Below are 21379 nucleotides of genomic sequence, written 5' to 3' on the forward strand. Positions count from 1 at the left end.
GGAGTAGGAAACGCAGTTGTGATGTCTGAAAATAGACTGTTTAGTTTAGTTTAAATTTGCTAAATAATATTGAATTAATTCATGTCAAAATGTTCATTGAAATAACCGGCCATCGCAAGGTATTTTCGTTGAACCTGAACTTGGGTTGGTTTGTGACTTGTGTGTTGCATTTTTATATTATATATATAATATTATCATTTAATTAATGATTAAATTTTAATCTAATTTCTAATAATCTTTTATCCTAATCATAATCCATGTATTGTATAATCTATTATGATTGATTAGATTTTCTAATAGGAATTTAAATTTTAAGTGATTTGACTTTCAACTTTTAAGATATAAGTCATAACAAGCACAACAATAATTATTTACTTACTCTTACGGCAATAATTATTTAAGAAAGATTATCAGATAATAATATAATTATATTATAATTATAATAGATCCATCTTATAACTTAATTCATAATCGTTGAGTTTAATGACATTCACCATATCATATAATTATTATAAATTGCCTCATATTAATTTTTATACTAAAGTTCCTTATTTATCAATGTTCTTTCAAAATATTTGTTGCTTTTTTCAGGATCAAGTCAATTTAGTTTTTGCATTTCCAATAAATAATTATCAATTTTTCATCAAAGTGGAAACCAGACAATCTAAAAGATGAATATTTTGAAAATGAAAAAATAAGTAATTTAGAAGAAGAGTCTTTTTCCTATCAAAAATTTCTTGGTAAAATGTATCATCCTGAGTTAATATATAATAATATATAATATCATGCTAGTCCTTGGTACATACAAATCCATTTTATTTTTTATAATTCTATTATTTCTGGTGAATTTGTTTTTGACATACACCTATTTTTCATTTCGGAAGAACAATGAAAAAGACAACCTTCACAACAATAATTTAAAATCCAAAAGAAATCCTTTGAAAAAGAATGCTGGCAGAATTATGGACATGCTTCTTCCAGAACAGTTCTTAAATGTCGAAAAGTTTCTAGATTTTCCTGTAAAGATGTATCAAAATAACGATTTTGTTAGTATTTGTGATAAGTTTCTTGAAAAACCCACGAAGTTAATAGAAGACTCTTGGGAATCAGTTGGTAATGAAAAATCTAATGAGACTTTTGTTTATGCAGCATATGTAGATAAACGTGAAAGTTTGTATGAAGTTAAATTAGTAGCTATATCTAAGGGCGTAGAAAGTTATTCAGAAAATGTTAAATATTGCTACTTATGGTTTCATGACAAAGACAAACCAGAAATTGTTATGGTTCAACAAGTTCTTTTTCCAGAGACTCACAATAAACAGTAAATTCAAATATTTTTAAAACCAAATTTCAAACAACCAATGGCGTACCAAAAGGAGGGTGTCAGGCATCTGGGGCGGCAAGGCTTGTCAGTGCCTACTATCTTTCATTAATATATAATCTGTATTGGTACATGAACCATCTTCTGCAAGTAATGCAAAGCTTGAGTGTGACAACAAAATGAATGAATATGAATGACTTCCATATGTAAATACTTTTAATAATTTTGCACCTGCAAAATTTTCAACAGCCTTGTCATTGTTAAAGTTAACTGTTTTGACTTTTTTTTATCAAGGTGTCGCCAGTTGATTGGAGTCGTAGGTTTTTACAGGAATCAGAGTCGGAACTTTTAAAGTCTGATATTTTTCATCTGACTCCAGAAAAAATGTTTAAAATTTTTCTTTCAATTAAGATTCCATGAGATCATGTTTTCTTATAGAAAGTATCTATGTGTATCCGTAAATATCAGAAAAGCTGGTTAAGGTAATGGAATTTATGAAGATTAAAAAATGGCAGTAAGAATTGATGCAGAATTACGAGGTTAGGTATAAGCTAAAATTTGAAGCTGACAGGTGTATACAGAATTATCGGAAAAAAGCAACTAAAAATTTTAAATATTATCGGGTAGAATTGATACTAGTGTCAGTATCATAAAAACCACAAATTTGTTGATGATATTATCTACTAGCATTCAGTGTATATAGTCCTGCTGATTGTAATGACACATGAAAGCGGTAAAGATTTTTCATTGCATGTAAAAACAAACAAACAGAAGAGATAGTTTTGTGAGAAAATTGGTAAAGTAGACTATTTAAAATAAAATTAAAAAAACCAGAACAAGTTTGTGCAGTGTGCACCTAGGCAGTTTTATGGCTGGTTTTAAAAAGGCAATTTAGATTTGTTTGGAAAAGTGATAACATCTATGAAAAAAAGTTGAAAATATTGTAAACCTGCATTTTCTACATCGTTGAGGCATGCTAAACTTAGATAATAAAGCTGAGACAACTTTTTCAACTGATTCTTACAATTTTGCTGTGACACCCACAGCAAACTATAAAACGATAGCAAACAATTTGTTGATTTTCAAAAGAAATCCAAACTTTTCATCTAACGTTTCCAGTTGTTAGATACCGCGTTGTCGTTTTCTGGGTGAATCTCTCGATAATTGATTTTTTAAATCGTATTGAATCCTGTCTGTACAAGCACATGGCATTTGCTTTGTGTTGACCTACTATTCCCACTACTAAATTGCTGGAACCGGAAGCTAAAGCGACATTGACGTCACTTATTCATTATAATTGGTGCAGGGACTTCCAGGTAGCATGGATTCGGGTGATCGTTGAGTATAAAATTAAATATTGGTCGGTAAGGGCAACACTTGTCTGAGAAAAGTAGCCAGCTTAGGTTCACTTGCTTTGTTCGTGTTAAATGTCTACAAATATTTACGAACTAACAATGCAGAGATTTTTAATTTAACAATTCATTAGAGCATATCTATAAAAGGACTTTCAAAATTAGATAATAATTTATTAAATTAAAAATCTGATTAAACAACGTTTAAATTTACGTTATTTTTGAAATTGCAAAATACATAATTTATATTCAGCGTTCTGACAATCATTTTGACGCTCTCACACGGTACGCCACTGTAAATAATTGAATTTTAAATTAGTTTTAGAATTTTTACATAAACGCACAGGTATGCAGGATTCTTTTTTAATTGTCACTGGAATGATAAAGTGGCCACTCCATATGCAGTTTCACTTTCTACTAAACCCTGCTCAGAGCAAAAACGTTTTTTTAAAATCAAAGATAACTCTTTTTACATGAAAAATTCTTTGTACAATTTCTCAGTATGTGTAACCCCATTACATAATAATTACAACAACGTTAGTCAACTGATAGAAATGATTGAAATTAACAGACTTTTTGGAGCCAATCATTTTACTTTTTATAAACATTCTGTTGGAGATGAACTTCAAAGAGCATTAAATCTTTATGAAAAAGAAGGTATCATTGATGTTTTGAATTGGAACCTACCAGTTAATGTGGATCCATTTCCTGAAGATCCTAGAATAGAAATTGAGATTCACTACTTTGCTCAGTTAGCAGCTCTAAATGATTGCCTGTACAGAAATTTCTTGAAATATAAGTTTATAGTTTTTTCTGACATGGATGAATTAATTGTTCCCCAACTTCACAATAGTTGGTTTGAAATGCTAAGGCATGCTTCTGCAGAATGGAGCTCTAGAAATGTTCTTTTACAGGATGTGCAAACTTTTCAGCCTATAATAGGATCATATATGCTGAGAAACGTTTTTATACCTATTCAATGGTCCGAAAATACATTGGCTAATTATTCAGAGTTCGATGAAACAACTGAACATCTTCTAAGTATCTACCAAATCAATACAGCTTTCAGAACATACTGTGAAAAAAAAATATATCCTGGATATATTAGATCGAAATACATTGTTAGATCCCATGTTACAAAATTAGTAGCTGTGCATCAAGCAATGAAATTTATAAACTACAAAAATCTTTGGCAAATAACTGTTGAACCTCACACTGGATTGCTATATCATTTTCGGCAGTGGATTGACAATAAAGAGGGAAACTTTAAAAACAAATGCGGCAGATTATTAAAGTTTTTACCAAAATACTTAAATAGCATCCTTGAAAAGTTGAAGCTTTTAGAATCATAATCGAATACAACTACAAATGTTAAATATTTATTTGATGGATTAATCTAATAAATTTTGAAAGTAAAGTAACTGTAGTTAGTTATTTTGATTTTAAACAAAATTTGGTGTGTGATCCAGTGGCAATCAGTTTATTACTTGCTTTATCTTTTATTTCAACGGATAAAAATGCCAACGTTTTACCTAGCTTGATTACAGATGAGTCAATTATTAGATCATTACCTATAAAAGCTGGTTGCATATACCTGCATAAATAACATTTCTAAGACATTCATTAAGTCATCTAATCTTATTTAAAGTTACAAACTTACGAAACATTGATGTTCACACTGACACCAGGGCCCATGTTTTCTTTAGTCATCAATGCTGCAGTGCTTACCATGTCAACCAGTGTAGCTGTCATTCCACCATGAAGAGTCTTTCCTCTGTTAGTATGCTCATCACCAACTTTTAATTCACAAACACATCTGCCTTCTGTTGCTTCCTTCACGACGAGCTGGATAAAAAAGAAAAAATTTATACAATTTAAAAAGCATATAAATTTAATGCTGAACATTATTGTTACTAAGATTTTGTTTTTGAAGATATGACTGATCTTCAAGCTTGTTTAAATGGTTTAACCTAACATAATGGTTAATGATTGGTGCATTTAATCATATGTAAATATTTCTGTAGTAATGAGATATGGTAAAGTGGCATATATTGATTGGGTTTAAATTATAGCAAGGTACAATTTGATTATGGTGTTGAAGTTAAATGATTTATGTGCTATATTTGACAATTGTTCACAATTTTATAAACATATCTGCAACTTGTATAAATAAATCAATTATAAGTTCCTTATGTGATCTAAGCTGGAATTTTATACTGCAAGCATCTAATCACCATGGACAACTACAGAGCTGACTTATAGTATGAATTCACACATGTGATTGCTGATAAGGTGTCATTTTTTCTACTTTAAATCTTTTTACATAATACTTTTTTAAATATGTCATATTTTTGATATTACTATGGACTTTTGGTCAGAGCTCATATACTTTATCATTTTGTTATGCTAAAATAAACTTCAATGATCTAGGCATACAATTCATAATGGCAATGTTGTCATGAAAGTGAAATTTTGGCAAACAAGGCATGATTAAGCATATCTATACTATATTATTACTATTATAAATAATTTAAGTTAGGTTTGGATTTCAAATCTTAAAATTAAAACCTTCAGCAACAGTACTATGAAAAACTATAGGATAGAGAGAGAATGATGTCATGACCCCTACGCTTCTGTTTATTTAAAAACTGCTCATACATTACAAATAGAAGATAGATGGTATTCAAACTTGTTTACAATATCTACCGCCAATATGGCGGTCTAGTCTAGTTTCTAGTGAATTTTAATCTTTTTAATATTTTTGTTGATTATGATTAATGATTAATTTGTGTCTTTATGACATAAATAAATTTTATGTAGCTGCTAATACTACAATCACGATGCAATGTAGGGGGTAGAGCCATCTTTGCACAAGAAATTCTAATTTTGAAAATAAAAAATTACTTTTTGTAACACTTTATCAAATCCCGTTCCTCTTGTAAGGAAGGCGAAAGTCTGCCGAATCATTTCCACTTTCGACATGACAACCACATACGAAAACAACAGTAGATCGTAAAGTTTACTTTACCCAGCACAACATAGATAGCCAAATTAAATGAAATGAAACCTTCGCATATTCTACATATGATCATTCTCATACTTAGAATATTTATATCACATAACTAGAATAACTTATATATTGTATACATATATAGAGAGAATATTTATTAAGAATATATGTATATAACTCTATATGATTATATATTTTATTTGGAGATCCAATTTTGAGGGTTGTCTTTGGCACACACAAAAATGACCTCAATTGATATTTTGACAACTCTGTTTTATTAATATCTTTAGTAAACAAATCGGTCATATTTTGTCGTGCAACATTATTCAAAGACATAAATTAATACACATAATTTAAATACAATTCTCTTATCAGCCCGCAACCAATGCAATTCCTCCAGTGTTGGGCTCACATGGTCAAATCTATTATCCACAACCTTAACCGCCCTGTTTTAAATTGATTGCATAGATAAATCACGCTTTGATATTATATTTATATATATTCGGTAGAATTCATACAATACTTATGAAATATAGTCTCTTTCCAACGTTTACGCTTATTTCTAATACCGACCGACAAATCCTGACAACCGAGTAAGAATGTGAGCAGCAGTTGCTTCATTTTACCCCGGGATTTAGGAACAAAACAAAATAAAGTTCAGCATATATCAGCTTCTTTGAATAACCTATTAGATAAATGGAACAGATGTGAAATGGCTGTTACCATCAAAGATGAACTCAACAAAGCCCAATACAAAAGTCTCATTCCTTATAAATACACTTCAAGGGTTAAATTTCATAAAAAGTTGACAAATCTAATCTAATAAGAGCAAATAGAAATGGATCAACGGATCGGTTTATTAACCTCAGTGAATACCCCCTCGCTGATAAACAAAAAGAATTTTTAAATTTAGGATTAAACTAAAGGAACCGAACAATACTGAAAAAACGATAGAAATTGAAAAACTGAAGGTGTAAATTAACGAGGTAGAACGGCAAACTAAGATTACAGTGAATTCATCCATTGCGGTTAAGCTACAATTTTGAAGCAGAGGCAATTTTAAGAGTAAACTTCTAACAGAGGATCTTAAAACTGTTGCAAAGGAATTAAAAGAAAATGAAGAAATTGTCATTCGCCGTGCAGACAAATAAAAGAGTTTCATTAAATTTTCATGATGAACTTGGATAATTTTATTTTCAACAAATTGAACAATTTCCAGAAAATTCTAGTAAGAAAAATTGAAAATACAATCTTTAAATAATTATATATATATATATATATATATATATATATATATATATATATATATATATATGTATCTACATTGCCGATAACATTCAGTTGGTTTCCAGCACTCCAACTAGTTTTGTTATGGGTTTAAAAAAAGACTTGTTAACTGTCTCTCTATGATTAATGTTTGGATGGACCAAAATGGCATTCGAATGAATAAGTCTTAAACAAACTTACTCCCCGTTCGTACGTGGCAAAGACTGTCACAGACTGACTTAAATTCGGTTGAAATTGATGGCACTGTAATTGAATTTTGCAGAAATTCAACTGTCCTTCGATTTACTATCGACACCAATTTGAATATGTGTGATCACCTGAAAAAAGTGCTTGCCATGTGTATGTTTCAGTTTCGTCGTCTTACACTAATTAAAAAGTGTTTAGCTACGAAACTTATGCACGCTTTCATTGCCTTGACTACTTTAATAGTCTTTTGTATGGTGTTTCTAAAAAGAAAATAGCCATGCTGCAATCAGTTCAAAATAGTTCCGTCAAGATTGTTACCGGCTGTCGCTGGTGTGACCATATTATGCCAATTTTAAACAGCCTCCACTGGCTGCCTATTCATAAGAGAATTATTTTTAAAATTGCTGTTATGGTTTTTAGATGTCTGAACAATTTGGCACCAAAATATTTAGCCGATAGATGTTGGCAAATAAAGGAGGTGTTGAGTGACTATGATTTGAGATCAACTATAGTGCTAATACGTTGGTCACGACTGTGACCAAGCTTAAGATTGATTCGCGTAATATCTCTGAAAGTGGTCCATCTGTTTGGAATGCTCTTCCTTGTTGCTTCAATCAATCAATCAATTAGCTTGTAAAGCGGTATTTCCGCAACGTTCAACAGCGCTCCTCAATGAATTTTGAAAACAGATGGGTCTTGAGATCCGCTCTGAACTTTGTAAGTGATGGAGAAGTAGTCAATCAATCAATCAATCTATCAATCAATCAATCAATCAATTAATCAATCAATTAGCTTATAAAGCGCTATTTCCGCGATGTTCAACAGCGCTCTTCAATGAATTTTGAAAACAGATGGGTTTTGAGATCCGCTCTGAACTTTGCAAATGATGGAGAAGTAGTCAGAGAAGTAGGTAGAGAGTTCCAGAAAAAAGGACCAGAAAAAGCAAAAGCAGATTTGGCAAAAGAGTGTTTAACACGAGTTAAGAAAAAGCGAGAAGAAGAAGACGATCGTAAACCGGGGCGTTTAGGTTCAATTAATATATCTGATAAATAGTTAGGAAATAATTTAGATTGAGACTTACACATGAACGTGCAAATTTTAAAAATTATTCTATATTTTATAGGTAGCCAGTGCAAGAGAACAAGATATGGAGATATATGAGAAAAAGGGGCACGAGCAACTAGACGAGCAGCAGAGTTAAAAGCTTTACTTAAAGGATAGAGTATAGAGTCAGGAAGACCATACATAGAGCGAGTTACAATAATCAATCCTAGATAAGACTAACGAAGTAACAAGAAGGAGAAGAGTTGGATCATCAAGAAAAGGCAAAAGTTTTTTTATTCTACGTAGATGAAAGTAAGAGCTTCTAGCAACACTATTAATCTGAGAAGAGAGAGACATAGTAGAATCAAAGATAAAACCTAGACTACGAAACTTATGAGAGACATCATGAGTTTTAGAATCAGGTAAGATAATAGGAGAAATAGTAATAGAATGTTTAGATTTATTAAAACAAATTAATTCAAAGTTAGAAGGATTAAGTTTAAAACACATAGAGTCAGACCAAGCGATAATTGAAGAAAGACATAGAGATAAATTATGAAGAACACTATTGAGATTAGATGGAGGAAAAGAAGTATAAATGTAAGAATCATCAGCATATAGTTGACTAGAGAAAGAAAAGTTATTAATAATACGAGGTAGTTCAGAAGTATAGAGTATAAATAGAAGAGGGCCAAGGATAGAACCCTAAAACCAGATTGAGATACAGGTAGCAAGGAGTTAAAGTCTAAATAGGATGACAGTTGAATAAAAACTACTTTTTCTATTATTTTAGAGATGAAAATAATATTAGTTACAGGTCTATAATTAGATAAAGAGGTAGGATTGAGGGATGAGTTTTTAAGAATAGGAGTAACAATAGAATTCTTATAAGAAGTAGGAAATTTAGAGGTGGAAAGAGATAAATTAACTAATTTGAGAATGATTGGATAAAATATTGAAGAAAATTCTTTAAGTAAATTAGAAGGAAGTAGATCTAGAGAACAGGTTGTAGACGACATAGAATTAATAATTTTAGTTAGTTCTAAAAGATTTATTGGAGTAAATACAGAGAAAGATTCAGTAGTAAGTTTAGTAAAGTTATGAGAAGAAAAATTAGAATTAGATGTTCTTAAAGAAGTAATTTTATTTACAAAAAAGTCATGAACCTGTTGAGCAGAAAAAGATGAGTGAGAAGATTTTTTATGTAGAAGTTTAGATAGAACCGACCACCTATTTTTAGATGTTGAAGCAGATGTTATAGAATTTCTAAGAAAGGTAGAGTGTTTAGAGAATAGTAGATATTTATAATTAATCAATTCAGATTCATAGATAGAATAAAGAGAGTTAGATGGATTTAACCTATAGACTTTCTCCAGTCTTCTAAGACTTATCTTGGCTACTACACAAGCATAATCAAACCAAGGAGCCTTACGAGAATAGAGCCTATAAGTAAAAGATTTAAGAGGAATAAGCTTATCAAGAATAGAAGTAATGTAGATATTAAAAGCACAGACAAAATCATCAACATCAGAAAGTAAGGTAGTATCAAAAATAGTTTCAGTAAGAGATTGAAGAAAAATATTTTTATTAAGAGAAGACCAGCATCTTTTAGAAATAGACATAGATGAATTTGAAGGAAGAAAATCTAATGAAAAAACAGATTCATTAAGAAGGTAATCAGAATAAGGAACATAACTAGCAGAGATATTAATAGGCTTAGAAAAAGATGAAGCTATAATAAAATCAATAGTGTTACCAGAAGTATGGGTAGGAAAAGAACAATATTGAGTTAAGTTAAAAAGAGACAAAATATCATTAAATCTACGAGTGTAGGAACATGATAAATTATTGAAGTGCAAGTTGAAATCACCAGAGATGTAGAAAGGTATAGAAAAAGAGTAGAGAGATTCAGCGAGTGAGTAGAATTCATCTAAAAATAAAGTGAGAGAAGAAGAAGGAGGGCGATAGATTACAGCAATATAAAAAGATAGAGAAGAAGACTTAAGAGATACAGCAAGACATTCAAAAGAAAAAAAATGAAAGGAAGTATTAATGGAAGCAGTAAATAGAGATTTATAAAACAGACAGATACCCCCCATAAGAAGAATGAGAAGATGATAGAAGATTTTTTGGAGGTCTAGAGAGTTCAAGGAAGCTGTAACCATCAGGAGTAGCAAGAATAAGAGAGGGAGAGTTAGAGTCCTCGTGCCAAGTTTGAGTAAGAGTAAAAAAATCAGGTAAGGAGGAAGAGATTATTTGACGGATATAGAGCGATTTTTTTATTAATTGATCTTATGTTAATATTAAACAGTGAAAATGTAGAGGTAGGTTGGAAATTGGTACTTTTAAATCTAGTTATATTATTTAAACTAATAGAATTAGAATTATTATTCTTATCATTAGTATTAATTAGAGTGGGATTTAATAAAATTATTATTATTCTTATTATACTTGCTATTAGCATTATTATTATTAATATAATTATGGTTACTAACTATATTTATTTTTTTCTTAGAGTTAGATTTATTATTTTTATTGTTATTATTAGACCTAAAATTAAAGTAAAAAATTCGCCGCCGAACAACTCTCGTCGGAGACAAAGGAGTGTTAGGGAGCTTAAGAGAAAGTCTCTAGAATAAGACATAATAATATTTACAAGTTAAAGAAAAAGATGTAGAAAGATATAGAAAAAAAATAGTCATAGTAAAAAAGAAGAGAACTCATTTGTTCAGAAGCAAAAAACAAGAATCCACCCAAATTACAAAACCACCGAGAAAACGTGCCGCCATCACGCTAAACGTAAACCAATAATAGGTTGAGTCAGAGAAGTAGGTAGAGAGTTCCAGAGAAAAGAGTCAGAAAAAGCAAAAGCAAATTTGGCAAAAAAGTGTTTAACACGAGTTAAGAAGAAGCGAGAACAAGATGACGATCTTAAACCGGGGCGTTTAAGTTCAATTAATATATCTGATAAATACTTAGGAAATAATTTAGATTGAAACTTATACATAAACGTGCAATTTTTAAAAATTATTCTATATTTTATAGGTAGCCAGTGCAAGAAAACATGATTTGGAGATATATGAGAGAAGAAAGGGGCACGAGCAACTAGACGAGCAGCAGAATTAAAAGCTTTACTTAAAGGATAGAGTAAAGAATCAGGAAGACCACCGTAGAGCGAGTTACAATAATCAATCCTAGATAAGACTAACGAAGTAACAAGAAGGAGAAGAGTAGGATCATCAAGAAAAGGCTAAAGTTTTTTTTAAACTGGATTATCACTTGGTCAAACTGGATTATCACTTGGTCAAACTGGATTATCACTTGGTCAAACTGGATTATCACTTGGTCAAACTGGATTATCACTTGGTCAAACTGGATTATCACTTGGTCAGTTGAGCAGCAGAGTTACAAGCTTTACTTAAAGGATAGAGTATAGAATCAGGAAGACCATAGTAGATCGAGTTACAATAATCAGTCCTAGATAAGACTAACGAAGTAACAAGAAGGAGAAGAGTAGGATCATCAAGAAAAGGCAAAAGTTTTTTTAAACTGGTTTATCACTTGGTCAGTTCAAGAGGGAACTTTAAACACACTGGTGTCGAATCGACAAATCAGAATTGGAATTTGGTACTTGATGTACTATTGACCTAAAACATTGACGTTTGCTTTTATCACTGAACCATTGTTCATGTTCAACGGTTTTTATATCCTAATTTTTAGCATTTGGCCAATCACCGAAACCCATGTACATAAAATAGAATAATTAATAAAATCAATCAATCAATCAGCTTGTAAAGCGCTATTTCCGCGATGTTCAACAGCGCTCCTCAATGAATTTTGAAAACAGATGGGTCTTGAGATCCGCTTTGACCTTCGGAAGTAACGGAGAAGTAGTCAGAGAAGTAGGTAGAGAGTTCCAGAGTAAAGGGTCAGAAAAAGCAAAAGCAGATTTGGCAAAAGAGTGTTTAATACAAGTTAAGAAGAAGCGAGATCAAGAAGACGATCGTAAACCGGGGCGTTTAGATTTAATTAATATATCTGATAAGTACTTAGGAAATAATTTAGATTAAGACTTTTACATAAACGTGCAATTTTTAAAAATTATTCTATATTTTATAGATAGCCAATGCAAAAGAACAAGATATAGAGATATATGAGAAAAGAAAGGGGCACGAGCAACTAGATGAGCATCAGAGTTAAAAGCTCTACTTAAAGGATAGAGTATAGAATCAGGAAGACCATAGTAGAGCGAGTTACAATAATCAATCCTAGATAAGACTATGTTTTAATTAAATTAAATTAATTAAAACAAATATTTTAATTAGTATATATGGAATTTAAATATACTGCTGGGATCCCTCTACATCAATTATTATGAATGTTTGACGTTATTTCTGCTTTTGCTCCCAGACAATGTAGTTTGTAATGGGAAGAATACGATAAGGCAATATAAGTTTGAAATATCACGTCTCCAGCATCCATGTTGTTTCATGGAAATGCCTTGATGTTTTTGCACAAAATTGTAGTGTGACGTCCATCAAACTTGCCCCCAGTAAAAGTATGTGATTAGAAAAATCCGACGGGGTAATTCCAGTCTAAAATTTTTTTATGGATATAAAGCATCTTCCATTAGCAGATGATTATTAATCGTTCGGGGTTGATCATATATATCCATGAGGTTGATATTGACAAAAACTTTTTTAAATTCAAGTTGAATTTCTGTGGCTTAATTTTTATAGATTTTTAAACCTAATCCCAGTCTCAACCTAAATTATTTTTCATCACTATAAATGTATGACACATGATTGGACATTGAAATAATTGATTTTTTAGCGCCTAACATTATTAACAAAACTGAAGAAAATGAACACACTTTCATTATATCCGTCTGTTTATCTTTATCCGGTGCGTATAACTGTTCAATGTTTTGTTTGGCAAATTGGAACGGCCCCTGGAATTTAAAAAAAAATTAAAATTGATGCTAATTAAAAATTTTTATCAACTTTTTCCTCATAGTCTATAATGGTATATACAAAGTTTTATTTTTATTTTCGTGAACAATCTATTGTCCGAACTGAACTTCTTATAAAAATATTGAGGGGTTTCTTCCTTCCTCTTCCTTCTGTCTTCACTAATTTATTTATATTTTTGTATTTATAGTATACTATTCTGATTCTATTCTATTTAATAGTTAGTGTATTACTTTTTTTGTTAGTTAATTTGGCATCTCCAACATTTTTCATAGTTAATTTTTCTGAAAATTGACCACCATCGAAATCAATGAAGCAGAAAAAACAAGGATAGTCATCAATATTCATGTTCAATAAGATTCTAATTCTATTGCTTGCATTGAACTGTATTTTGTTGGACGAACTTACAAAATACTGTTGAAACTATTTTTTAAACATTAAAGTTAAACTTAGCTTCAGTTCTGAAATCAAATCAAGTGTCATGCCTCCCCCTCCCCCTCCTCCACCAGGTCCACCACCTCCTCCCTCCTCTACAGCACCCCCAAAACTATCAAAATCTGAAACTAACAACCGATCAGCCTTGCTGGGTGATATTTGTAAAGGTAAGGCTTTGAAAAAGTCTTCTCATTTGATGGTTGACAAAAGTAAACCTGTCATTGGCAAGGAAGGTAGGTACTGTTTGAGTTTGATGGTTTATCTTATGATTCTTATCTATTTTATATTTTGAAATAAAAATTTTTCATTCAATTTTATAATTTTTTCAAGTTTCTATTTATTAAAATTACTTTATTCCACTATTATATATTATTGTATACATGAAAATTAATAATAAGTAAAAATAATTAGTTATAAATATTTAATTGTCTTTTTAGTTTTTATGTTTCTTATAACTTTTTAAATCATAAATAATAATCATAAATTTAGAAATTAAAAGTTTTATAGTTGACTTTTTTAATTATGTTAAAAATCAGGAAAATCGGCTAATAAATTTGGTACAATATCTGGTGGACTTAATCACAGCAAACCTTATGGTAGTGTTTTTAATATGCTTCTTATATCAGATAACATCTATTTCAAGCCCTTAACGAAACTGATTAAAAAATTATTTACAGTAACCTGATCACTATGTTTTATTTTTATAAATTTATTTTTTATGTAATTTTTTCAAATTTCACTTGACATTTATTCCTAGCACCCTTTTTTGTGTAAATAGAAAATTAATATATTTAATTAAGGTTGATGAATGCATTGCACATAGCACAAATTTGTAGATCATGTAAGCTTATGCTTACTAGATTATCTCAGGTTGACATTTAGTGTGTTATACCTTTTCACATTCTTATGGTAAAAGATACTTAATATCTCTAACACTTCCTCTAGTCATATTTTTACATCTTAATTTAGTTAAAAAAGCTTCTTTTAAACTAAGGAAGGAATTACTACCTTGGTTGGTGCTTTCAACATTTTATTTTGTCTCTTCTGGGCCCAAATACTTGTTCAGTCAAAAAACAAGATCCTGATGAATAAGAAATAAGATTAGAAAATAATGGAGCTGCTGTGCTTGGAAGCGGGGAGAGTCACATGCAAGGGGGGATCACATAATGAGAGTTTACCAGTACTTCATACAATATTTGTTATCAATAGTGGAATTCATAATGGTACTATTAGATTAAAAAAGCTGTGATATTTTAGTAATTAGTTATGATTTAGTGATTCAGTTAATTCATGTCTTAGCATATTAAGGTGAAGTTATTTTCTTAGCAAATTTTAGCATGATTGTTTTATTGTATATCACTAAACATTTTGGCTGTATTCATGAATTCTATGATATATTTACTAATGAACCAACATTGAATCTGAAAACTGAAGAGGATGCTCTGTTATTTTTTGTTAGATGATAATTGAAATAATCATGAGTAATTATTGTCAGATAATTGTTTTTCATTAACATATATAACTTTCTCCATTAGACAATTATCAATTAAATTGCTAATAAAATAGTTTTCATATATTTAATAGTTATTTGAATAGGTATAATGTTTGCCATTTATTTTCATTTTATCAAAATTTCAATTTAATATTAAATTGCATTTCACAATATGGTTTTAGTAAAGTTTTAGTATATTAATTTATTTTCCACTCCTACTTCGATTTTAACAAAATCTCAATATTATATTAATTGATTTAATAAAATCTCCATATTATATTAATTAATTTAACTAAATCTCTATATTAAATAAATTGAAATAACAAAATTTCAATATTATGTTACTTTTTTTTGCTCAAAATGATATTAACATGCTTCTCTTTATACCATTGCTTAAATAAAATATATCAATGAATGATAATGCAATATATTTAGGTGGTCCTAATTCATCGACGAGCACAATTGGCCCAGCCAGTGGAAGAGGTGGAAAATCCAATGCTCCTCCTGGCTTGGCTGATTTGTTTGGAGGAGGTGTACCCAGGTTGAAAGGGGCTGGCGGGCCACAACCACCAGGTTTTAAATCTAACTGGATCTTCTGTTTTATCACTTTTATTAGTTATTCTCTCTGAATGCATTAGTCAGATTAGAAGTATCAGTGACACACCACACACACACAGGCACACACAGCCTGTATGAATGAATACTCATGATGAGTCAGTGGATCACATGTGTATGATAGGCAAGAACTCTGCATTCAAACCCAGTTATTGCAGTGCAAGGCTAAGTGATTTCAATCCAAAAACCGTCATGCCATCCATCACTTATTTAATGTTTTAACACATATTCAGTGTATATGTTTTCACATTTCAATGCGCAAATACCAAATAATTGGATTGCCTTCTCTATGGTTTCTTAGTTGCAGTATAATTTTGCTTATATGTAGACGAAATAGTGATAAAATTGTTTAAAATGATTAGGCTGTCTTATATTTTTTGCTTCCTAATTTGGGATTTTTTGTAGAAATCTGGTTTGTCAAAAAATTCTAAATTCTGCCAATTTGGAATTTTATTTGTCGATGTTTTAAAAATAATGTCGGTTTCTAAATTTCTTAAAAAAGTTCATTCAAGTAAGGGATACAATTTTTTTTACTGGTCAAAATAAATTCACTGAGGTTAAGAAATAGAAGACAGTTAATCATTTCAAAATTTTAATTATCAGTATATAGGGTGTAAAACTAATTTCAAATTTTTTCTTCAAAAGTTCAACAACCTTCGAGGGCACCACTACAAAATGGTTTCAGATCTAATGCCCCCCGTCCGCCGGGACCACCTGGACCACCAAGAGTGCGACCACCAAGCGTGCGACCACCAAGTGTCAATCTATCTCCTCCACCACCTCCCCCTGCTAGTGCAAAATTTAATTATAATCAGGACTCTATAAATTTGCAAGAAAGTTTAACAGGTCGAGGAGCCAATGGTCGAATCACTGGTTTAGGAATAACATCACCTCCCCCGCCTCCTCCACCGAATCATCAATCTTCAACACTTTCTGGGAAAAATTTACTCGTGAGACCTGCTCTACCCAACAACAAACCAATGAATATCAGGGCACCGCCTCCACCTCCTGTTAGGTCGTCTGAGAATAAAATGTTTCCACCACCACCGCCACCACCTTTATCAAATACTTCACATAGTTCACAAGATTCGCTACATAGACAGGGAAAAAATGGATTACCTCGAGTTCCTGGGGGTCCTCCACCACCGCCACCACCTGTTCGATCTATAAACCCCCCACCACCACCTCGACAGCCATCCACATCTAGTGAGCTGCCATCTTTTCATGTGCCTACAAAGGATCCCAATTTATCAGGTTAATTTCAATTAAAGTCAATTTATTTGCAATCTCTTATTAATTTTTACACTATTTTCGTTTTTCAGAGTTATTTATCCCCTTTAGTTATTGTTTGAACTTTCTGTTAAATTTTGGCAATAATGTTGAAAATTTTATATTTTTCAAATGTTTCTGTACCGTAGGATTTTTTCTTGAGTGGAGAACCTACCTTTTCTGTAAACTTTAAAATTTACTAACGATATTCTTTTTAATTTTTAATCAACACCATTATCATTTTTGCTTAGCCTGATGCTTTCAACAAATTGAGATATTTTTTATTTCCTACAATTTAATTATACCAATATGCCAAACCATATTGTTATTGCTATACAACTGTTAAGTGTTTGTGGTTGAAGGAATAGAATTATTATTTGTGAATTTCTACAGTTTTATTGTTTTAATCATGTTTATATTTTTATAGATGGTTTTGCACTACCTTTTAAATTATTCATATTTTAATAATGAGATTGATTTTCAGTTGTCACCAGAACTTACTGACATTTTTATCTTCGGAAGCTGTAGTCGTTGATTGTTATGATTTTTTCCCAATATGTTGAGGTTGAAAGATTTTAAATGGTCAAGAGATTATACAATAATACAGAATTTGCCTATGTTCAGTCATGGCATCCTACTGGTTTGCACTAGTTAGTTCAAACCATTTTGTAACCTTTAAGAAGCAGTTTTCAAAAATAAAAAATCAGTTATGAATTTATAATTTTGTTAGATAAAAATACAACATTTTTAATTATTTTTAATATTTTTTGCCAACAGTTAAAAAATAAAAAAAGTTATTGAAAAAAACATGTTTACTTGTTTATTTATTCATATTAATCAGCTGTGATTTTCAAATATACTGAATATATGGAGACAATAAGTTTCAAAAGATATACAAATTGTTGAAGTTAATTTAATTTGAAATTATTTTAATTAACCAATAGGAATTTTTACTATTTCCAAAAAATTACAAAAATGATTTTGTACTTGATACTGTATTAAATATGCAAAAAATAAATTGAATAGATTTCTGGTATTTGGCTTTAATAAAATGGATTTTAAAAAATTTTGGATGTTATCACTGCTGAATTTTCCATCATTGTTTATGCAGAGGGTTATCTTAATTCTTCTTTCTCGTGCCTTAATCTTTCAAGATATTGGCGACCATCGACCTCCACAAAACCCGATCCTTAACACTTTGTAGAAGTTGAAATGTGGTGGTGTTTAACAAGTAACACTGAGACTTCACGAATGTTATTCGTTGTTGATTGCTATCTTTTCTCCCTCAAATCTTTCCAGTAGTTGTTAGTTTTTCCATTTCTTGCATCTGCATGATGTGACCAAAAAACGTTAACTGACCTGTCAGATTATTTGCAGCAATTTCTTCTTTTTATAACCAGACTGTTTTAATACATCCTCATCAGAAGTATGAGAGGTCCAAAAGTTCACTTACAAATTCTTAATTACAAATCATGAATTCAAAAGAAATTCAAAAGAAATCACAAAACCGATACGCACTGGTGACATTTGGAATCTAGTATATGCTGATGATATCGTTTCAACAGCCACGTCTGAGCAGAATGCAGCACAGATGTTTGAAGATTGGAACACCAGACTCGCCGATCATGGATTCAAAGTCAACATCAGCAAAACCAAAGCAATGAACACTGGTGAACCCATCCAATCCACAGCTACTGGACGATGGCCCTGTTCAGTTTGTAAAGCTGGTGTAGGTAACCATTCAATCAAGTGTCAGCAGTGTAACCAGTGGTGTCACAAACGTTGTTCAAAAATAATTGGTACTTTATCTAAAGTGTCCAATTTTGTTTGTCCTGCTTGCATCAATCCTCAACAACAAATTCGAAATAGCACTGTTTTCGAAGCCATTAAGGTAGAGAAAGTCACATCGTTTCAATATCTAGTCTGGATTGTACTGGAACAGCTGAAGCTGCCGTTCGAGCACGCATACGTGCAGCCTGGAATAAATGGCATCTCCTTGCCTCTATATTGATGCGGCGTGACATCCCACTACTATTACGATCAAGACTTTATAAATCTGTGATACGCCCGGTGTTGTTATATGGTGCAGAAACATGGCCAATGACAACCAAACTGGAACAACAACTTCAACGAACCGACATGAAAATGCTCCGATGGATGCAACGAATTAGTCTGAAGGACCACATCAAATCTACTGAAATCCTGGGTCGTGCTGGTTTAGATGATATAAAGGACGAATGCCGGCAACACCGTCTGCGGTGGTTTGGTCATGTCAAACGAAGTGAAAACAGTGCCATAACTTCTCTTGCAGATGTTGAAGTACCTGGCACACGCCCCAAAGGCCGTCCAAAGAAGTCCTGGTCGCAAACAATCGAGCAAGACATGAAAGCTCTAAATTTAAATGAAATGGATACAACTGATCGTCTAATTTGGCGCAAAAAGTTGATGGCAAAGAAAACAACGTCCTACCTCGGGAAACCGGGTCTCTGGACGCAAAACGAAGATTGATTGATTGAAATCATGAATTCAATGTTTGGAATTTATCGTCGGATTGGCCTTTGACTTAAAACGCAAATCATTGAAAGGCTGATTCCAAAAATTATTCAAATCAATTCCAAGATCTACCCCTCCAAAGTAGGTTTATTTTAAGGTCACTTGTTCATGAGGTTTCTTTGTGGTTTAATTTTATTATTGTTTTCTTCTCATTTTTATTATTATTTAGTGTTATTATTATAGCGTCCTCTTTATTTTTGTAATTAGACTGATGATTTCATGATTACGCTCGAGCTTCAGTTTTATTCTCATAAATAACACTGAACATTGTTGCTTAAAAATTTTAGCATTTCTGTATTGGATTATGTATTTTTTCATATAAATTTAACTATTTGCGTCTAATATTTTTCTCATAAATTTCCAACCAGATTTTGAAATGAATTTTAAGTTCAATGCTGATCTTCCTCCAGTTCCATCGAATTTCAGAAAATCAAGCAAAATCTACCCTAGCGTAGTTGCCAAAAGCAAAATGAATGGACCAAGTTGGATATTTTAATCATTTTATTTTTTTTATTTTAATTATTTAATCTTAGATTAACTTTTCTGCACATACCTGTAATTATAATACAGTATAAATCAACATAGCAGAAATTGGTTCATTATTCAACTTCTCTAAAATAATAATAATAGTAATCTGTAATTTAAATTTACTGGTCCAATTTTGTACTTCTCTCTGCTTTGATGGAATAATCTTTTTTTGATTTTTTGACAAATTTTGTTGTTCTTTTTTCATTTTGTTGTGGCTGTTGCATGTTGCTATCATTTATTGCATCAGTTCATTCAATTAAAGTGCTTACTTATCTTTTGCAGGATATTTATGTTTACTAGTGACCTCATTCTTTTCCTCATTGTTCTCTCTGTTGATGCTTACTGCTTAATTTACATGTACATTAGTGAGATACACAACTTTCCAAGCATCTCAAGATATAAAATTTTCACTAGCTAAACTGTACCCAACATTGGACGTTGTTATGAAATGATTTTATAAAACATCACATGAACACAACTCTGTAAATGAAGTGAAAAAACCAAATTGATAGATTTATTGAGGACACATATTAGTTTAAAATCTAGAAGACATAGAAATAGTGCATTGCAGACAGCCTCATGTTAGTTTGAAGTCATTATTCACGATACTATCATAGTGTATTTGTCAAAATATTGAACGTTATTCCTAATTTTTGGGTCACATACTTTTGAGTTGAAAAGAAAAGTTGCTGAAAAGGGTGCAGGACAGAGTTAACTTGGAGAAAACCTCTTCATGATGCAGCCTTCTCTTGAATGGAGTATGGTTAAAAACAAGACAAGATTTTTGATACAAACAATAACTTCTTAATGCACTGGGTTTACAAAAACTTAACCTGCTTGTAACTGACCATTTTGAATCAGAATGTGCTTTATAAATTGAAAAACTCTTCAAACCTTCTAGATCATGTCTGTCCACGTTTTTCTTCCAAAACAACAACCTGATAAATCCAATTTTTTTTTGAAAGAGACAGAAGTAAAATATGTAATGTGTTGAGCTAGGACTACGGCACTTTATCATAAGAATAGAACTGTTTTTAAACTTTAACAATGAATAAGAAGTGCTAGCTTTGTTATATTTTATGTTTAGTTCTTACCGGTGTCTCTTGATTTATTGCTATTTCACGGAGTTTGGCAATGTTTTCCTACAAAAATTATAATGAATGTGTGACGTCAAAGTTTTAAACAAGAGAAATAATATAAGTTTTATTCAATTTTGAATTTATATTATGTAATGTTTTGTAAATTTAAATTTTCAGCTTCAAGGCCCTGTCCACCACCTCCACCTCCAGCTTAACAGAACGCCATTCTCCACTGACA

At 31.2% G+C, this 21379-nt stretch overlaps 3 protein-coding genes across 3 annotated transcripts; 2 read left to right on the plus strand and 1 right to left on the minus strand.

Moving 5' to 3' along the window:
* Positions 1-89: 89 nt before the first annotated feature.
* On the plus strand, positions 90-4025 carry HELRODRAFT_170076 (hypothetical protein; the record flags this gene model as incomplete). Its single annotated transcript, XM_009015899.1, has 4 exons — positions 90-119; positions 885-1292; positions 2927-2958; positions 3020-4025. 4 exons carry the CDS (start codon positions 90-92, stop codon positions 4023-4025), a joined length of 1476 nt encoding a protein of 491 aa, XP_009014147.1.
* Positions 4026-4104: 79 nt separating this feature from the next.
* HELRODRAFT_75909 (hypothetical protein) lies at positions 4105-5655 on the minus strand (the record flags this gene model as incomplete). The annotated part of the gene is made up of 3 exons (XM_009015900.1): positions 4105-4267; positions 4334-4518; positions 5578-5655. The coding sequence occupies 3 exons, from the start codon at positions 5653-5655 to the stop codon at positions 4105-4107; spliced, it is 426 nt and encodes a 141-aa protein (XP_009014148.1).
* A 7444-nt stretch (positions 5656-13099) lies between these two features.
* HELRODRAFT_190975 (hypothetical protein) lies at positions 13100-16971 on the plus strand (the record flags this gene model as incomplete). Its single annotated transcript, XM_009015901.1, has 4 exons — positions 13100-13342; positions 13364-13838; positions 15533-15670; positions 16358-16971. Exons 2-4 carry the CDS (start codon positions 13652-13654, stop codon positions 16969-16971), a joined length of 939 nt encoding a protein of 312 aa, XP_009014149.1. The 5' UTR covers positions 13100-13342; positions 13364-13651.
* Positions 16972-21379: the final 4408 nt, after the last annotated feature.

Source organism: Helobdella robusta (genome assembly GCF_000326865.2).
Source record: "Helobdella robusta unplaced genomic scaffold HELROscaffold_17, whole genome shotgun sequence".
Taxonomy (NCBI): Eukaryota; Metazoa; Annelida; class Clitellata; order Rhynchobdellida; family Glossiphoniidae; genus Helobdella; species Helobdella robusta.